Source organism: Schistosoma mansoni, assembly GCF_000237925.1.
Source record: "Schistosoma mansoni, WGS project CABG00000000 data, supercontig 0037, strain Puerto Rico, whole genome shotgun sequence".
In the NCBI taxonomy this organism is placed as follows: Eukaryota; Metazoa; Platyhelminthes; class Trematoda; order Strigeidida; family Schistosomatidae; genus Schistosoma; species Schistosoma mansoni.
Genome location: NW_017386026.1, coordinates 941,062 through 962,781, shown reverse-complemented (window position 1 = coordinate 962,781; position 21,720 = coordinate 941,062). Strand labels below are relative to the sequence as shown.

The following is a 21,720-nucleotide window of genomic DNA, read 5'->3' as shown; positions in this document are numbered from 1 at the left end:
TTTATATATATATATATATATATATATATAATGCAAGCCAGTGCCAATTAAGCTTCTCTTTACATGCGATAAAAGTGTACACTTATGATTATTATTGATGTTTTAGTCATGAATCACACGTCACCAAACGTTTTTCCAATATAACTCTGTACTATCCTTTTTATTATAACAAAAAATGACAAACATCATATCTCACCTGATGGTTTCAACTTCATGCGATAACATTGTCCATATATAGTTAGAACAGAAGTGAAATTTCGATGTGAACATTTTTCGTTTCCAATATAACAACTAAAAAGATAGTAAATTGTTGAAAACAATTTTATATTATCCAGTTTGTCAATAATTTCTCTAAAACTATTGCATTGAACCCTTAGATAAATGAAATATATAGATATATGAGAAAGCCCACTGTAATATCACTGGTAATTTATAGTTAGATAATATTCCCGGAAATGATAACTATGACATTTGAAACGGAAATCGTTTATCAACAAAAATCTATTGAAGGAATATATATTGATTTTAACTTTTAATATTCTTTCTGAAAAAAATACAAAGAAAGCTTACCTCACCTATCAGTACTTGTCTTATTCTCCGTATTCATCTCGTTTGTTAAGCCATGTCATTATTGAAACTATATATTATCTGTTTACTTGGAATTAGTTTATCCCAATATTGTTAGCTTCAAAATTCATGGATTATATTTATTCATACTAAAAAATATATTTTTATAGATGTAATCTCAGTTGGACGGTAACGTTTTAGGTTGGGGTTTTTTTTTTTTAAAGGTTAAATTCAAAAGTATATAAATTATAGAAAGCGAAACCGAGGAGATATAATGTATATGCCTTGTTAGAAGTTGTTATATATCAGTATATTTTGAAACTAATATTTATATAATATATATTAGAATGTTTCGAAATATACGTTAACAGTATTATAGTAATATTTAAACTAGAATAATTCTTAGTACAATGTTGTTGGAAAGATTTTAAAACAAGTGTCTTGTGGTTATGATTATTTGAAAGTCATATTATTGAAAAAGAAAGTGATTTTAAGCAATGATGGATGGTGGTTAGTAGTGGAATCCAGGACACGCGTTTTGTCTAACTTGAGGCTCGTCAGCTGGATGCACCTGTACCACAGAGTTGGTCTTCACTCTGGAACTCGAACCCAGTGCAGTTCACTTGAAACGTCATCGCGTTGTCCACATAGCTACTGATTTATGATAGCCACTTGCTTGTACAATGGGGTGAAGTTCTAATTTATTTTGTATTGTTTGTTTGAATATTCACATTGATGTTTAGGACTGCAATTGGTCAGTTTCTTATTGGCATATGTGCATCCTGAACGAATGGCCTTGATATTTCCTTAATTCACAAGCATTATAAGGAAAGATGGATGGTGGCTAGCAGTGGAATCCAAAATGTACGTTTCATCCTGTTTGGGACTCGTCAGCTGGATGTACTTACATCCCAGAGTTTATGTTCACTCTGATAGTTTTGACTAAACATCATGGCATGTGTGGGATTCTGTTTCTTGTAAGAGGAAATTATTCTTTATAGATGTTTCACCATAAATTTATTTTTTCATGCATACTGATGAATTATTATTGATAATGATATTTATGGTAGATTCCAGTTTGTCCTTCGCACTACTTTTAATCTCAAAGTCATTAGAAGCCAATGAACAACTTTTTGTTATCTTATACCAAAAGCATTTTCATATCGATCTCATGAATATTAGGGAAAAGAAGTCTTTTTCGAGAAAGTAGCGAATAAGTGAGCTTGACTGCATATTGAGGCGTTAGTCATTCGAAAACCAAAATAAAAACTATTTAACTAGTAAAACACCATTAAGAACAATAATTCCGAAATGTATCTGATGAAAAATGATTGAATGTTTTATATTTTGTAAAACGACAAATGGATGCGCACTGCTGAAGAACCTTATACTAGTACGAAACGGACGTCCTGTGTTTCCAGTTTTTCAATTGTGGCTTAGCTATGATCAGTCCGTGATTTGAACGACGGATAATATTATTTTTATCAAATCACCTTTTCATTTTATTAATTAAAAAAAACAAAATTATGATTCACTTCGAAAATAACTGTTTAGCTGTAAGTTTTAATCCGTTCAGATCATTGAAAACCATTCATGAACAAAATGTCACTTTATAAATGAGAAAACATTTTCATTATAAACAAGTATCTACTTCAAATTGAGTGAATGCGAGAATACACTAAAATATTTGTCTTATCAATGTCTAAGAATACTCAGTAGTGTTTATTCATGAAATCATTAGGAATTAGTAACAAACTTCTAAGTCTTTTTGGTAGAAAACTACTAAATCAGTTATTAAGTGGTTCAATCTTATTCTTTATCACTTTCATAATACAGATAATGATATCACATACAGTAATGATATTGTAAAGAACTCGTTAAATAAATTTCAGAAGACTTGTGAATAGTTCTTATTTTACTATACACGTTTTGAGTCTAAATTGTCTTTTTAAAATAAGCCATGACGACTAAATAGCTACTGACAAATTGAAAACTAAACCTTATTTCATTGGTATAGAAAAGTATGATGAACTGAATTTTTTCCCTACTAGAATTTGTTTGAGAACAATAATGATACTGAAAGAATAACATTATTGTTGGTATGCTCATTTTATTATATTCTGATGAATTTAAACAAGAATAATAAGTAGTTCATTTTAATCTAAACGCATAATACTTCAATACGTTTATAAGATCCAGTATACTAAGGAATTCCATACTAAGATAGGCCATACTAATCAGTGTTTTCTTTGTAGCTATGTTTGTTCAACTAAAATCAGCTAGCGATATAAACTATATTCTATATATAGTTTAAATTATGAGTCAACTGAAGCTAGACCACCGTGGAAAACCTGGAAGCACTGGACGGCCGTTGGATGCCGGCTCAGTGGTTTAGAGGTTAAGTGCTCTGGTGCGAAACTGGTAGGTCCTGGGTTCCAATCTCGCGAAGCGGGATCGTTGATGCGCACTGCTGAGGATTTCCACAATAGGACGAAACGGCCGTTCAGTGCTTCCAGGTTTTCTACAGTGGTCTAGCTTCAATTGACTCATGATTTCAACTATATATAAAAAATCACTAAACATCTCCACAAAAAAAACCCCTTATATTCTATTTGTTTATTGTCCAGAGTATTCATACTAGTATTTCATCTAGTTAATTGTTTTTCTGTCAGTATTGATAATATGACATTTTGAATTGATGCATTTTTTTTTATATGTTCAGTAATGTATTTAAATGGCTAACTAAATGAAATGTAGGTAAAAGAAAAGGAAAACAAATTCCATTTGACAGTATTTAACCAGAATGTTTGAACTAAAAATGTTAACTCATGATCTAATTTCAATACTTTATAATTTCAGAATAATTTTTTTAAACAAAAATAACACAATTTATTCTCACGTAAATATATTAACATAACAAGCTAGAATAATTTATAATCAGAAAGGGGTTTTGTGGAGATTTTAGTAATTTTATATGATTGAAATCATGAGTCAATTGAAGCTAGACCACCATGGAAAACCTGGAAGCACTGGACGGCTGTTTTGTTTTAGTATGGAACTCTTCAGCAGTATGTATCCACAATCCCGCTCGCGGGCTTCGGACCGAGGACCTTTCGGTTTTTCGAGCAAACGCTGAGGAGTTCCGTGCTAGGACGAGACGGCCGTCCAGTGCTTCGAGATTTCCCATGATAATCTACCTTCAATTGACTCATGAATTCAACTTTTAAACCAATTTAATCAAAATACTGAAAGGCATTTTTAAAAAAGGAAACAAATCTGCTTCTTAATTTTGAAATATTTAAAAAATGTTTTGTACTTCGAACTATTTCCTGAATTAAAAACAGTAAGTTACCTGATTAATTTTTCCTTAATTTACAACTCAACATATGTCACTGAAAATGATGCATATATATATGTACATATATATGCATTTTCTGTTAGTTGTATTGTAATGACATTTTAATTTGTAGGTTAAAACATAAGTAAGACAAATTTAAGACCTACGATTAAGCCAATATAGTGATTTATATAAATTTAGTTATTTCATAAAAATGTCTACTTCACCATAACAAGATTGTGTAGGAACTGTAAATATTTCCCAGTTGTTTATATTTATGGCTTCACTTGATCAGTATCTAATGACATATGATTTCGTTGAGTGGATGCCTTAACATTGTTTGCAAATACATACGGATGATGAATCTCAAATAGTTTGAAAGCGATTTCTTTCTTTTCACTTCTATGCCCACATTTAAATCCAACCAACAATGTGATTATTTAGGGAGGGAGCAGCAAGTTTAATACGATGTGGCTGAACGAATCAAGGAGGAAAGAACAGCAATGGCAATTGTTTAAAACTAAACTAGTTATCTGTTAATTATAAAATATAGTTGAGTTCATGAGTCATTTGAAGCTAGACCATCATGAAAAAGCACTGAACGACCATCTCGTCACAGTGCGGGACTCCTCAGCAGCACACATCCACGATCCCGCCTCTCGAGAATCGAACCAAGAACCTATCAGTCTCGCGCATGAGCGCTTAACTTTTGGACGACTGAGCCGTCATCCAACAGTGATAGTGTCTAACTTCAACCAATCCACGAAATCGAGCTACAGTCCACCACTGGCTTCAGCGAGTTGATATCTCACAGCAAACACAGTTGAACTCCACTGGTCACTGCTTCTCACTAGAACTCCAGAAAATACCTCTTGAAGCCAGTCACCAATGAGCACATGAGGTTAAGCGTTCGTTCGCGAGACTGATAGGTCTTGGGTTCCAATCTCGCGAGGCGGGATAGTGGATAGTGGCACTGCTGAGGAGTTCCAAGATAGGACAGAGCGGCCGTCCAGTGCTTCCAGGTTTTCCTTGGTGATCTAGCTTCAACTGACTCATGATTTCAACCATAAGATTACCAAAATCTCCACAAAACCCCTTCTGATGATTATAAAATAGTAACTTTTTAAATGAAGAGTTGTAAAAATCTACTCATTACAGAGGTATAATTTTTGGACACATTTCTTTAAAAACAGCTTAGTTACATGTCTATATTTCAAAACGAATTTGTTTTTTTTCTTTTGAGGTTACGAGTAATTATATTTCAACAGATTGTTATAATTTATACCAGTTACTTTTGTAAAATTAATCACCAATTAAGTCAGTCTACTTTTCTCAGCTATCTTCCATTTGATTATATAATGAATTAACTGAACACAAGGTAGTAATTATTAACCATAACCTGAGTTAAGATCAATAAAATTATGAATTTATAAGAAACGTGAATGATCCAATCAAAATAAGGGAAATTCGCGAGAGTAATGTAGTAAATTGAAGATAGTGTTGAAACGTAGTAAGGAAAATTTCAGTAATGTTTACAGTTAAAATATATAGATATGGCTTAAAACGCTTAATGGCTATGGCCCAAGCAATTAAAAAAAAAGAGTTTGATTTCCGCTTAATAATTTTGAAACATTTCAGTAATATCATCCTGATGTTCTACAACAATACAAAATAGGGAAAAGTGATGTCATACTAAATACCATGAAGATATACTACTTACAATTTTAACATTTCATTCAATTTATGTCCAGTCCGTTTAAGTAATGCTTTGGATATAAGACCATTATTGTCATTCACTTTCTTAGTTATACCATTGAAATCTATTTCATTCTGACGAATTTTAATAATATTATCGTAGATTTTTGAACCATTTTGTATAGTGAATAATGCACTTCCACTAAGATAAAGAAAAATAATGATTGAAAATATTCAATTCATGATTCAATGAACAGTTGTTTTAGTTTTCCAATGTGAATAATTTAAAACTAACAAAGGTAGACGAAATAGTTAATGCAGAAATATACGATTACTAACTATTATAGTATACTTATCAATTAATAATTGACAACAATTATAGTCATATCATAACCATCAATGGTATATGTGAACATGTACCAAAATGGTTGCAAAAACAAATACATTCGAATGACCCGATAACAGTAGAGGATAAACATCCATCATACTCTATTGCCGAACATATAATCGAAACAGGCCATAAAATTGATTCTAACTCGGCTTTTGTGGTGTTGTGTACTAAGATTTATTGAAGTCTTAACCATACGAAAATTCAAACCCCCTTTGTGTATTCAAAAACAGTTTGTTCTCACCAAAATCCCACCCTGGTAATAAGAGTTCATTATATCCAGAGTGATTAAGTCTCAAATTGTTTTCACATTATTTTTATCATTATTTTCCTTGTCTACTCTTACCCCCCCCATTTCCAGTCTAGTTGACCTTTTATTTTTATATATAAATGTTCTTAACAAGTATATGTGTGATCATGTTGTTCGAAATGTATTACGCTGATTTGGTACATGATAAGCAAAGATGGATAGTGGCTAGCAGTGGAATCCAGGAGGCGCGTTTCGTCCTATTTGGAACTCGTCAGCTGGATGTACCTGCATCTCAGAGTTGATGTTCACTCTGGGACTCGAACCCAGTACCCTCGCTTCAAACGCCATCGCGTTATCCACTCGGTCACTGAGTCCTGGTAGCCACTTGCTTGTGCGATGGGGTGAAGTTTAAATTCACTTAGTATTGTTTGTTTGAATTTTGGTACATGTTCACCCACCCTAATTTTCAGATCACGATTGCTCCTCCCTATGTATGTGTGACCACACACACATTTAAATTGGTAAACGCAGTGGGATGTGACACAATCGTTTTCATGTCGTCTAGGTTTTGAATGAAGCATGGACCTCGTTCTTTCTTTGATTATGACTTTCGCAGCACAACACGTTTTGTTGATAACAGCTTTAAGCCTTTTTTTCAATAAAAGGCTATTTGAATCACCTCTAAATGGTAAGATGATGTAGACAGGCTTTTTCTCTACCAAGGCTACAGTAGGTCTCGCTGTGCCCTGAACTTTCCATCTATTGATAAATTTAGGTGGATAGCCATTCCCGATTAATGTCTTGGTTAACAACTTAACATCGTCATCAATAGCGTCGTTTGTGTAAATACGACGAAGCCTGTTAAAAAGGCACTTTACCAAACCACGTTTGCATTACACAGGGCAATAACTATAGTAACTAAGGTATTGACCCGTCCACGTCGGTTTTCGAAAAATGGATCGTTTTATTGACCGAGCGGTGATTACTTATGAAGTCCGGTCAACTTACCCAAAGGTCCTAATTAAAAAACATTGAATTATTGGATAATTGGTCACTAAACTGAGTTACTTCGAACGAAATGGCATACTTTTATTTATAATATTGACTTCGAGGATAAATATCAGTAAAACTTGGCTGAGACATAAATCATTACAAAATTCAAAATGCCCTGATGATTCACTAATCAATAAAGTTAAACCTAAATCTTACGCTCACTTGTTGGCAGTTGACATGTATCGAAAAACTGTACAAAGGTTTTGCAACAGACTCAGACATCCATGCCACCATATTTCGAAGATTGCACATGCAGTCATAAAGTTTCCTATTTTAGTTTACTAATTATCCCTGCTGACACTTTTGCTTATGAGTTTACATAAAAAGCTTCAAAATCCTATCAGGAAATCTGTTAATGATTACCCCTAATATTACGCCCCCAAATGCCCTGGTACGGACGAGAGTGGAGAGAAGCCGCTCTCCCTCTCCAAATGCCCTCACATGGTCACGCGTATATAGCCTCTGTCAGGGAAGTCCTACTCACTACCTTCTCGTGGCGGGGGTGTTTTTTACGAAATTGAGAGGACCAAGAGCGAATGTCCGGTGCTTTAACCGGGTTGGTGGACGCGCAGTGTCCAGCTAAGGGAGTTGGGAAACCCTGATTCCAAACCAATGGTATACATGGGCTCCAGTATCCTGAAGGAACAAATGACGTATGAACCAATCGTTGGTCACCGGCTACCATGGGACTGCATCTCCTTACGATGCTCCACTCCCTTGTGGGTCAGATCTTTAGGTCAAAGGCTCGGGGTGTGGCCCCCTAAGAAAACCACCTGCTTCGGTTTGGGCACCTGGGCAGTATCACAGCCCTCACACAAATCAAGTGAGATTTGTGTAGCGCATATATATCTGGTGCCTCTTTGTACCAATATTTATGTGTTCAAATAAATAAATAAATAAACGACTACGGCAGTTCATGCGAGTATATCAAATATATCATACCACTTTATTATTACTTACCGTATAGGATTTAAATTACACAAAGTAATTGTAAACCAATTTGATATGTTATGCTCTTCTTCAGGTATCATTGATAATAGTTTATTATTTTCATGATCATTATTATTTTTATATGTAGATCGTTTTGATAAATGAAATTTATTATATACAAAAAGTGATTTCATCATTTCATAACGATTGAAATAATCAATAATTCGGTAACAAAGACAAGTAAAAATTAAGAGACAAATTAGTAACATTGTTAACCTAAAAATAATGAAAAAAGAAATTAATAAATGAAAACTGTTTATAATGAATTTATAAAAAAGAACCTACCAATGAAATAAAATGTATTAGATTAATGGAGGTCGCTGAAAAAAAGCCAATGTAGAGTAAATTAATCCATCTATTTTAGAGTTGAATTCATAAGTCCATTGAAGCTGAACCACTATGGAAAACCTGGAAGTAGTGGACGGCCGTTTCGTCTTGTTGTGGGACTCCTCAGCAGTACGCATCCACGATCCCGCCTCGCGAGATTCGAACCCAGGACCTATCAGTCTCCCGCGCAAGCGCTTAACCTCCTAACGACTGAGTCGACATCCAACAGTGTTAATGTCTAACTTCAACCGATCCACGAGATTGAGCTACCGTCCACCATTGTCTTCAGTAAGTTACTATCTCACAACAGACCCGGTTGAAATCAGGCTACTATTTATGAGTAAATACTTCTTGACAAAAGGAATTATGTAGTGACTATACTGTAGAATGATAGATAGAATTAAACTGCCAATAAATGAATAAAGAAACATTACACTGATCTCTACTCAATCAATCATAAATATCTCTATCCTACAGGAGGTCGATTGTGGTTGGAATAAAATTCTAGGATTCTGTACTAAGAAGCCAAGTGACGCGAATATGAATTTGATGACAAGTATCAGTTCCAACAACATTTCAAACACCCTTTATTGATAAGTTTTAACTACTACAAAATTTATGTCTAAAGTTTCTTCTCAATTACCTACAATCAGCTTACAAAAAAGAGTAAAGCAGCATTATAATAAACAATACAAACAGCAATATGTAGTCTAAGGATTTCCCCCACGAAAATTGATAACATCAGAATTATGGTTGCAATATGTAAATAAATTATTCTATACACAATTGCAATGGGTAGAGATTTGATAAGTTGAAAAACTCTATCGAACTATCCAACCTGGGTTGTATTAATAATCAAAATGTCCGCCTATCTTCAGTGGGTCATTTTTTAAATTAGACTTTTTAAAAGCAACGTAACCTACTGACGATTTTAGTAAATGGTCATTGCAATGAACACTTTTAATGTAGACTGTTCAGTTATGTAAAAGGTTTACTTCATAATCGATTCACAGCTTGCTTCAGTTATTTTAAACTCAAGTTTATAGTCTATTCAACCTTGATAGCAAAAAGTAAACTTTAACAAAAAACATTTCTGAGAGCCATCGAACGTTATTAAACAAATATTTCAAGTAGTACTTAATAGTTTCGGTAATAGAGTCTTTATATTATTAACACATTTTTTAAAAGGGCTTTATCTCATTATGTATTATCAAATAACATAACTTATTTATCCGTTTCATTTTGTGTCTTCATTAACACATGGTATCAATAATAAGAGTTGAGAATTTGGTTAGATTTACCTACATATCGAAAGTTTATGAAAGAAATTAAATAAAGCAAAACTCATCCATTCGCTTACATATGACTGAATTAACAAATATCGGGAAATTGAATCATAATATTATTTCCTAAAAATCATAATGTCTACTGACTATGTTACTTATAGACAGAATCTTTCATTTTACAATAATAAACTGATAATCTGAAAAACCAACTGGATCTGATAAACCATTATTATGGAGATTGGTGACAAAGTGGTTTAGTATGAAGTAAATAGTGCCTCTTGAATATAATAGACAAATATCCATACAATGAAGATATTGAAGATAATATATATTATCCATCAAATAACATGTTTTCTTAGTTATAGAGTTAGAATAAGCTGAATTACAGCCAGATAGCAATAATATTTAGATTATTGATAGAATAAATTTACTGATTAATTGAAAGGATCAATATGATATTGCTCAAACGTAAGTCACAGCAAAGCCGTTCAAAACTGTTTTCTGATTGAATTTTTGCAACGTTTATTCTTTATACAATAACTGTATTACCTGATGTATGATGATATTTTGAAAAATATACTGAGAGTGCTAAGTTTAATTTCGATTGTTGCTTAATGTAAATGTTGACTTCATTGAATTTTCAAACTTATTAAATAAGCGTATTCCAGAGAACTATTTTTCCAAGTTTCAGGTTTAAGATGTTTTTATATCGATAATCAGTTCCAGCATAACCAGTCTGTTCAAGGATACGGGGTTCATGCAAGACTATATTGCTTATAAGCAAAGATGGATAGTGGCTAGCAGTGGAATCCAGGACGCGCGTTTCGTCCTAGATGGGACTCGTCAGGTGGATGTGTTTGCATCTCAGAGTTGATGCTCACTTTGGGACTCGAATCCAGTACCGTTCGTTTCAAACGCCATCGCGTTATCTACTCAGCTACTGAGTCCTGATAGCCACTTGCTTATGCAATGGGGTGCACATGGAGGCGACCAGACGGGTAAGCTTATCTCATCATCTTGATTATTTCTTGTTTACATTTCTTCATGGAACTACATATATACGATATTACAGCTTGATAATAAATTCGTTGAAAAGAGATCCTTTCAATGAGCTCATATTTATAAAAAAATTTATTATCACCTAGTTTATTAATACAAAAGATTCATTTATTGAATGTTAAACAAAGACAATTCATAATAAAAACATTAAAATTAATAGAAAAAATGTTTGACCATTTTCTAAAGAATATATTCCTTGATATTCACAGTTAGTTAGTGTTAAGCATTAGTAAGGGATATTGTGTTAATTGTTTAATCTTAATTAAATGTTTCACAATTATAGATTAGTTATAAAAGTATACATTCATTTCATCATTATCAACCCTAGAGGAACTATCGATTTCAAAGACAACATCATATCGAACATACAGACATCACCCAGTAAATCATTATAATCTCAAGATTAATGAATAAATTTAATACTCTTAAAAAAATGTACATTCACTTAAGTGAAGAACCTTCAGATTTCGATTTTTAAACTAGTTTATACATAACATTGAACAGAGATACCATAGTTCACATTTTCAATTCCCGTAATATCTTCAAGTAGAAATAAAAGTGTACTCACTTCCTAAATGGATTTTTTTCTTTCTCCGATACAAATTTCTGATAAAACAGAAACATATTTTCAACTTTACCCTTCATTAAAACATTTTTTTGATATTCCTAAATGTTTTTCAATAAATTACTTATCATTATTCAATGGATAAGAATGTAGACAATCAATTTGAATGATGACTGTTTGTAAAATATTAAACAGTAAAACATTCAATTTAAGTTAAGTCAGTAGTTTATATCTTAAAGTTAATTTATTATTCTTGAAAAAAAAGAAAGCGAGAACTGATAACATAATCCAGTATATTATACAGTATATCATACAAACATTCATTTCATTCCTAGAATATTAACTTTATTTCATTTCCTATGACATGGTGAAATGTAATAAACCAAGTTGATAAATCTTTAGATAAAATAAATTTCAATCGTTTATAATTTAATTGCATGTAATAATCATGTAAATAGAATATGTTTCAATGATTTCTTTCATTTGCAGATAATATATTGTTTTAACTGAATGAGGGATGATTTTAAGTATGTAGGTTTCTATCTTTTTTAATAATAAGAAAAATAATGTCAAAAGTAGCCGAGTACGTAATGCGATGGCGTTTGAAACGAACGGTACTAGGTTTGAGTCCCAGAGTGAACATCAACTCTGAGATGCAAGTACATCTAGCTGATGAGTCCCAAATAGGATGAAGTGATGCGCGTCATGGATTCCACTGCTAGTCACTATTCATATTTGCTTACAATGCTTGTGAATTAAGGTTATGTTGAGGCAATACGCTCAGTATGCATATATGACAATAAGAGACTGATCCGTTGCAGCCCTAAACGTCAAAGGGAAGATTCAAACAAACAATACCAAGTGAATGTCAAAAGATATTTGATAGTTGATATTTATTCTTTGTACATGTTATACTTTATAATTAATTTCCATTTTAAATGTACACTTGGCTTTTTCAGTTATTACGGTTGGTGTATGATAACAAATTTTTTTACATTATTGACTTAGATAGTAAATGATAGGAAGCCATTAATGTGAGAATATATATATGTGGTTCAATCACTGAAGATCGAAAATGATTGTCTCAATAATAATAATGATAATAATAATAATAGTGTTACCGAGGTTGCTAAAAATAAGTTAAGTTTTGGAAACACCAAGTATGATATCATTTGTTTAAATTCATTAAAAGAAAAATTGGGTCTGTAATCGATTGAAAATCACGTTACAAGATATGCTGATCACTAGAGTAGTTGACAACAAAATCAAGATCATAGTATCCACAATGATAAAATCGTTAACATTAGTAACAACAGTATAGGTGTTTATATAATCAGTCATATTTACCGGACCTGAAATGCTCTGTATCATTAACACTTTTGAGGAAAACTGAGAACTGTCATAATACTGTAACCATTAAGGGATATAATCATTACATGAATTAAATGGATTTTACTTATTTAACAATTAGAAGTGTATTTATGTCTACTTTAATCTCCAAACTCCGAAAACTTCAATTTATTTATTTTTTCTGTTGAAAATAACTGAACTGACTACAGAAATGAAACGTCGAAAGCTGTTAAACTAGAATTCTTTAAAAAGAGATATTAGTAATCTTGAAAAAAATGTTTCATCTTTAGTAACTGTTCACTTTTTATTTATTATGTAAGTTGTAAATGTAATCAGCAGATCAATTTTAAATTAGTGATATCGAGTGGCTAGCAGTGGATTCCACTGCTATTCTCAATGAATTTATTTAATATAAGGTTCTCAGATTTTAGTGAGATACCTTGTAATTTTGTATTAAAGTACATTCGATTGTTTTCAGTCGTGTACTTCTTTACTTAATTAATTTATAGACTTAATTGGTTAATTTTTATTTTCCTAACTCAAGCTTTGATAGTAATCATACATATTGAACAGATTTTCATGATAATATACCATTCTATATGGTTTTTAAATGACAAGAAACGCTATCAGCTAGAGTTTCATGTTTAATGGAATATGTGTTGTGTAATACATTTTTAGATCAATCATGTTTGTTGACGTGTAAAAGGAGAAGCAGCCGAAAATAATTTATCTATGTGTTAACATTAATTATAAAGAAATCGTAAACTACATGGCAATCAATGAACTATCATATTTAGCAGAGAATTAAAGTAATAACTTTGAGAGGGATGTTTAGAATTGAATAAATATAGATAAAAGGTCGTGATTTGGATCATTGACAAAGTCAGTAGTATGCAGTGTTGAGTATCCTCCAAAATCAGATGAAATCACTTTCTAGTCTTCATTACTTTATTTGTGTTTAGCTAATCAAGATCAGTTGTTAAGGTTGAACAATATATTTTTATAAGTAAAATGTACGTTAACATGCAGACCTTGAAGTCGTTCAATGAAAGACAGGGGGCTCAGTATTCTTATTTTGACTATAGAGCTATGGTTTTCTAATAATTATGGTTATTACTTCTGCTTTAATGTAATTCCTAGGCTACTGATAACACAACTTACTGTCAAAAAGAGATTGAATTTTATTTTGGCTTTTTGTCAGGTTTGAACTCTATGGGTCACGATCCAGCTTTATATTTGCTTAGTCATGCTAGAAATTATAGAAGGAAAGGAGGATGTCCATTCCATGGATATCGGCGAAAATGGTTGATTTAAACTTTTTACTCGCACTTATTCCTCTTGAGAAAAATGATTTCCATATTATATTGGAAATGTCAAGGCAATTAAATGGTGTAAACATGATACTATTCATCAGAACCCACTTTATTTTATTCCCTAATTGCAATATTCTAAAGATCTAATTTAAATAAGATAACCGAAATAATGAAGTCTAATCAGAGATGATACAAACGATTATGTGAAGAGCATATTCTTATGAATTATATCACTTAATGAAACTTTATAGTTAACTGTATTTATTATTATTTTACTGTAAAAGTGATCACTTGCGAAACAAAAAGCAATCAACAATCAAAAGTTTTCGGAAATTTCAAGTCCCACAACTTGGTCGTGAAATGGTAAAAAAGAATTAAATTAAGACTTCAGTAAGAAAAATTTTGAAGAGGTTAATAGTAACTGATTATCGAATATAAAAACTAGAAAGGTTAAAGCATTATTACGGTGTGAATTTGAACAGATATCACGTTTGTAATAAAGAATTGCTAAACTCTCTCCTATACATTAGTAAGTCTGCTCCTTTTAAGTCAAATATTTTGATCATACAGTTAATTTTTAAAAATATTTATGGTAGAACTATGTAACCATTATCAACAATATGACCCAGTATTGGTCTGTTGATTGTTTCCTATTTATTTTTGAGATGGTAAACAGAACAACGCTTAAGGATGTGTTTAGAAAGTGCTCACTTTGCTTACCTGATATAACCTTCTCCATAAGATCGAATAAACTCAAAGACTTACAATAATATAACCCAAAGTGGAGGTTTCATCATTAATACGTCAACGAAACTAGTTTGAGAAGAAAATACGAAGCTTAGCAGATTGAAATGCTTTTCTAAAATATTTTAAAAGTCATTTCTCTCAACATTTCCGTATTATCTATGAACTTTGTTTTAGAGAATCGGCTCCGATAATCTAAACGTTCTTTAACACCGAAAATTTGGTCTCAGACTTCTACCAGTGAATCTAGTATGACGTCCAATCCTGATGAGCATTCGTCGAAGATTAGGCAGTTAGTTCTCTATCTTAATAACATTACTAACCACTCATTTTATTCTATAATGCAGCAGCATTATACAGTTATGTAATATGTTATGTCGTCTTTATATAAATAGCTTTAGTTTATTTAATAATTCAGATCAGTTTAGCAAAATGTTTCAGAATGCTACAGAATCTGTGAATAACCTTTTATAGTGTATTAGAAATATTTGTGTCAGGAATACTTGGTTATCTTATTCATCTATGTACTTCAGTCACCATTTGACTAAAACACATTAGATTTATAAATGTTAATTGTTGGATTTAAAATTTGTTACTCATTGTAAGAATGTAGTGCAATGCTTCGCTCGTCTTTCACCTCGATAACCGTTATAACACAAATCTTAACGGTGCATGAAATCAGAAGGCAAAGAGAAGCTGCAACTGCAGTTTATTATCAAATGACGCGGGCCACAAAGTTAAAAACACATGAGTAAGTATCAGCGAGCAAGCGCGAGCAATTACATGGGCAAATTTATAGTCAAAGCAAAAGCTAATAATAGCATTTGAGTGCATACATATACGGGGAGGAGGATGAATCATCGAATGATATTTAAGCAATCAACGTTTTGGCTAAAGTCTATCATGTGCTCTAGTGATCATAACAGTACAAAGATATATGCGAACTGTCACTATCCAAATGACATTGTCTGTTAAGTAAGTTAATAAAAGGGCTCGACTAAAATTAACCGTAATCGATATTGCTTGTAGGATAGCTACTATAAGACTTCTAAATTAACCATATTGGACCGTATTAGAAAGATTACTTGAAATTGAAAGTACTAAAAACCGATCAGGACAGTTGATCAGTGGTTTATTACACCACAAACTTCTTTAAAAGAATATAACAAATTCATTCTTTTTTAATACTAGAAATGGCTTTTCTTTTCATTTTAGTTACAAAACCCCAGCAATCCCAAAAAAATTATCCAAAATTAATCTGCTTATTCACATTTATATTTATAAATATAACTATTCCGACCCCCACCCCCGAAAATCTTGATTTACGAAGATTTCAATATGAATTCCCATTCATAAATTCAAATTAAATAACTTAATATTATTTAGAATTGGTTAAGTGTTTTAGTGTAAAATTATGTAATTATGTGTTGATACATTTATTCAAGAATACATCATAAAAAATATAAATAGCTAATTGTTCAATAGAGTCATTGACGTAAATTGCTAATTGCAGACGACTGACTACTTCCTGTCGAACATTCAACGGTGGAACTTATTAAACCATTACGGTATATATATATATATATATTACAACATGAAAATTGCAACACGTTTTCTGGAATATGCGACACTTCTGTTAGCTAACAACTCATGCGCATCATACTTCTTTGAATAGTTAGCTCAGTGATATTGATTTACACCCTACTGGTTTCGTCACTAGTCATGAATCTATTATTTTTCATAATTACTATGGCGATTAGCAGTAATTTTAGTGTACAGTTCCAGCTTAATTATATCTTCATTATATCAAAAAAAAATATATTTAAAAGGATTGAATAAAATTAGTTTTCATGTCCATATATATACTGCTAGTAGATTATGCGGTCTCATTATAAACACGTATTTGCATACGGTTTGGTTGATTTACACTTGGCAAAATAAACAGTTCAAATTATGAGACTAACATGTAACCTGCCGATAATTATAATTGCATATAATATTGATAATACAGACTCAATGATTATAATATGGTAGGTAAATCGACTACCTACTAGGAACATCAATCCATGAATAAATACAAGTACAATACTATAAACGCTAAAACGTTTAATATGAACCACAATTTTTTCCATTGCCTATATTACAAAATGACGATTGTTGACTATCTGTTTCAAACCTATGAGAACCAAACATCTCTTTCATACTAGTTTAAAACTGGTCAAAAGTGAAGTTCGAAGTATGAGTCAGTAGATAATATTGTATTTCTTTGATGGTATTTGTTTGCCAAGATAAGTTATTGCATTGACCTTTATTCCATTTAACGTTGTGAAAGAGCGACCCTAATAGATCCTATAGTTACAATGTGACGTTTTTAAACTTCTTAGTCATGAGAAAGTTCTTAATTTCGCTACCGTTTGAAACGAAATATTTTGGAATAATCTATATAATGTGGGAAACTGTTTTAATGACACCCAGATTACTAACTGATAAATGAATTCCAGCAAACTGATTTAATACATAATTATTTCAGTTCTTTATATGCACGCTCTTATCGGAGTGTCTACATTATTTCAGTAACCGTTTTGTTTGTATCGGGTCCTAAGTCCACGTTTAATAATATTTGGTTTCCTTGAAGCATATCCCATTGAAACGTTTATCTGATGAAATATGTTCCATAGTTCACTACCTAAGATAAGTGGGATTAAACTTATATATTTACTGATTACCTTTCTTCGGTGTATACAGATGAAGGTTCAAAGTTTTACTGAGTAGTGTAGAATGAGTAAACATTTACATGAATAAATAATTTTTAAATTAATAATTTATTCATTGTTCAGTATGACATTTTATTGGAATGACTATGTACTATATAACGGTTTTATTGCTACTGTGAAAAAGATATTTAGTTAGTTGAAGGTATGCCCATTTTAGGTAATGTAAGGTCATTATGACCAACAGAAACAGTAAAACTTCCTTGCACCATGAGTAATTTTGTGTTTCTATCACTATATAGCATTCTCTGTAACGTTTTAAAAATATCCTGTCAGTATTGATGATTGTTCAGCCAGAATGTATCGCTAAAATATTCTAGCGAATCAATAATATAATTATAAAGAGTTCTGCTACCCATCAATTATGTGGAAATAACAAGAATAAGTTTGTTCAGGGGAACCAAAAATCACCATTATCATTTGCACAATTATTAAAGTTATATTTTAGCACTTATTTTCTGTTACAGTCAATTTTATTCTTATTTGTATGAAATAAACTTAATTCATCTGGAGAATAAATGAAACTCAAACAGTATTGTGAACCAACTTTTTCTAAGTTTCCAACCTGCTTAATAGTGTAATCGATTAACTATAAAACAAATTGATAACTGCAATTACGATGCACTTCATTAGAAAAATTCCACCTACCTGAATAATGAAAGATCATTTAATGAGTTCCATGTATGATGTTGGTTATCTACTCTTAATATGGTAGAAGTGACTTTTCAGTATATTTAAGCTAGACTTATTCCGTGAATTTCAAGTAATCATAAATGTAGACAATCTGTCAAATTTATGTGTAACATAACAAAGCATTTATATTTATTTCTCGCAAGAATAAAAGCTGAAGAAACATGAATAAGCGATACTCGTTAATCATAGTTAATTAATCAGTGGAGCCTACAGAATGGGATCAATACTGTTGAATATTACATTTTATTATGACCTTTATTTTGATCAGTTGCAGTCTTAAAGATCAATGGGAAGATTCAAGTAAACAATGACAAGTGAAGATGGATAGTGGCTAGCACTGGAATCTGGAAAGTGCGTTTCCTCCTATTTGGGACTCGTCAGCTGGATGTACCTGCATCTCAGAGTTTCAAACAAGCAAGTGGCTATCAGGACTCAGTAGCTGAGTGGATAACACGATGGCGTTTGAAGCGAAAGGCACTGGGATCGAGTCCCAGAGTGAACATCAACTCTGAGATGCAGTCACATCTAGCTGATGAGTCCCAAATAGGATGAAGTGACGCGCGTCATGGATTCCACTGCTAGTCACTATTCATATTTGCTTACAATGCTTGTGAATTAAGGTTATGTTGAGGCAATACGCTCAGTATGCATATATGACAATAAGAGACTGATCCGTTGCAGCCCTAAACGTCAAAGGGAAGATTCAAACAAACAATACTAATTGAATTTATTACCAAGTGAATTTAAAAGTCAGTTAAGTTACGTGTTTCCTATTAACCTACTACCAAAACAACCTCTTTATTTATCTCCTCATCATTTCTTTTTCGTAATCATTCCATAAGAATTACATAATTTCAAATTCTATTTGAGGTCAATTCATCTTATAAAAAATAATAAACATTTATTGTTTGCTTTTTTAGATATTGTATAGCAACAAAGTCTCTTCTCTTTATTGTTGTTTGTTTTTCCAAATTAATTTTGACTTTAAAATAACAATGTGAGATCATGGCAACAATAATAATGTATACATCGTGTTTTCTTTCTTACCATTATTGATTATATACTAGAAAGAGTTATTTTTACAGTTTAATATACATTAATTTATTTTAATTATTGTGACTGGTAAGAACTGTAATTGTCATTCTGAATTAAATGGTTACAAATTAGTTAAAATATGTATAATGGGTGTGTGGAACAAGACTTGTAATTTTGTTCATATATTAATATTCAGCTAAAAATGGTAACAACCTTATGTTCATTTGTCCTAATATTACTATTTTTTAGATTCAATGGATATAATTTGTAACTTTGGTATATGATCTTAATGATGTGTTTTTTAACCTGAATGGTATAATTAAAATAGAATCACTACTGCTTCAGAGTACACCATCTAACCCTATTTAAAGTATACGTGAGCATTTTAATTATTTTATAAACTTTCGGTATTTTTGTTCTCATCATAATGTTTCCATGCAATGTTTACTTGATGTTTCTTTCCTTTCCCGATGAATGTTTTCTTCGGTTGACTTCTTAAAATATTATCGTTTAATATGTAACATGTGAATAAATAATTTAGATCTATACCAATATATGTAACGCCTACGAAATAATCTTAATATCATCCATCTATAAATTCTTTGGGTTTACGTTATCCTATATCCAGTATTCTGATACTTTGAAAATAGGATTTGGCACTGTGAATGATATATGATAACAAGAAAACTTGAAATGACAGAGTCTACAAGGCAGTCACAAGGACAGATGGATTCGTTTTGGTTGTTAATAACTAAATGACTCAAATCTATATGAAGTAGATAACATAGTAGTAAAAGTATTGTATTGTTGAATTCACTTAGTATTGTTTGTTTGAATCTTCCCATCGATGTTTTTAGGACTGCAACTGGTCAGTCTCCAATTGGCATATATGCATACTGTGCGTATTGCCTCAATATAGCCTTAATTCACAAGCATTGTAGGCAAAGATGGATAGTGGCTAGCAGTGGAATCCAGGACGCGCGTTTCGTCCTGTTTGGGACTCGTCAGCTGGATGTATCTGCATCTCAGAATTGATGTTCACTCTGGGACTCGAACCCAGTACTTTTTGCTTCAAACGCCATCGCGTTGTATTTTTGATAATTATTTCTTTGTTTCCTATACGATATGATAAATAAATTTGAAACAAAAAAAACTTGTTTCCTTTATTCACTCTTTATAACATACCTATGACAGCATTTAAAATATTTTGATAAATTTATCTTTGAACGTGGTAAATTTTCACCAGATTCATAATTTATCATACATGATGCCATTGAATTACATTTTTCATCTCTATTCTCATGTGTAATAAATTTTCCTAATTCATATTGTTGGTGTTGCTGGTGTTGTTCTGTTTGTACATGAGTTGATTGTTGATGATTGTGAATTTTATGTATTGGATAATAATCTGTTGGATTATTAAATAAAATATTACTAAAATCAAAATCACTATCACCTCTTTTACATTCACATAATGATGTGGATGATGAATGAATGCAAATATTAGGACAATTATATTTATTATTCTCTATGATACGCTCACAATTTCTATTTATTACTTGTTCATAATTTACTGGTTGAATAGATGGAATATTTTTAGTTGAAGAAAATGTTTTTAATTCAGTCATTTGATTATTACTATCCATATTAGTATTATTATTATTACTAGGATTACTTATATATATGAAATGTGGTACTGTTCGCATGTAAGGTATTGTTTCATTTTGTAATTTACACAATGGTAATGTTTTACTATTTGATTTAATTATTTCAGGATGATATCCATGATTTGTATTTACTTGACCAGTTTCATATCCTATTGTATTGAATGGATTATGATTTTTGGAGATAAATGAAGTTTTAGAACAATTGGATGTATTTGTATGTGGTTTCTTGTTAGTAGCCGATTTTAAAGTCAATAATTGGTTCATAGTTGTATCATATAAATAAGAGTCACTACATATTGGATTAAATACTGATTTATCTACAGAATCAGACATACTGGAATTCATTAAATTTAAATGTGATTGATGATTACCTGGATTCAAATGAAATTCACATGTAAGATCGTAATTCTGAGAACATTGATTATTTGTAGTTATTTCAGTAGTCTTTTTATTTAACTTCATTGGTAGTATATGAAGGGAACCATAAAACTAATGATGTAAAGGGTTTGCTGAATATTTTTTTTGGGAGTTTATGTTTCATTATGATATTATAAATATCATATGAATGAATAACTTCAAAGATTTATATTATAGATGAAATTTCTTGAAATTTGATTAGTTAACGGTTTC

At 31.5% G+C, this 21,720-nt stretch overlaps 2 protein-coding genes across 2 annotated transcripts in view; both read right to left on the bottom strand.

Annotated features, from left to right (window-relative positions):
• Window positions 1-11,576, bottom strand: part of Smp_167450 (acid sensing ion channel 4, pituitary, putative) — a gene marked incomplete at both ends in the record, with an annotated part of 29,604 nt that extends 18,028 nt beyond the window's left edge. Inside the window, 4 exons of the mRNA XM_018790746.1 lie at window positions 197-291; window positions 5,625-5,801; window positions 8,251-8,496; window positions 11,521-11,576. Of these exons, the coding sequence (XP_018645986.1) occupies window positions 197-291; window positions 5,625-5,801; window positions 8,251-8,496; window positions 11,521-11,576 (574 nt within the window). The remainder of the gene's footprint in view (window positions 1-196; window positions 292-5,624; window positions 5,802-8,250; window positions 8,497-11,520) is intronic.
• An 8,241-nt stretch (window positions 11,577-19,817) lies between these two features.
• Smp_167440 (hypothetical protein) lies at window positions 19,818-21,051 on the bottom strand (the record flags this gene model as incomplete). Its single annotated transcript, XM_018790745.1, has 2 exons — window positions 19,818-19,917; window positions 20,609-21,051. The coding sequence occupies 2 exons, from the start codon at window positions 21,049-21,051 to the stop codon at window positions 19,818-19,820; spliced, it is 543 nt and encodes a 180-aa protein (XP_018645985.1).
• Window positions 21,052-21,720: the final 669 nt, after the last annotated feature.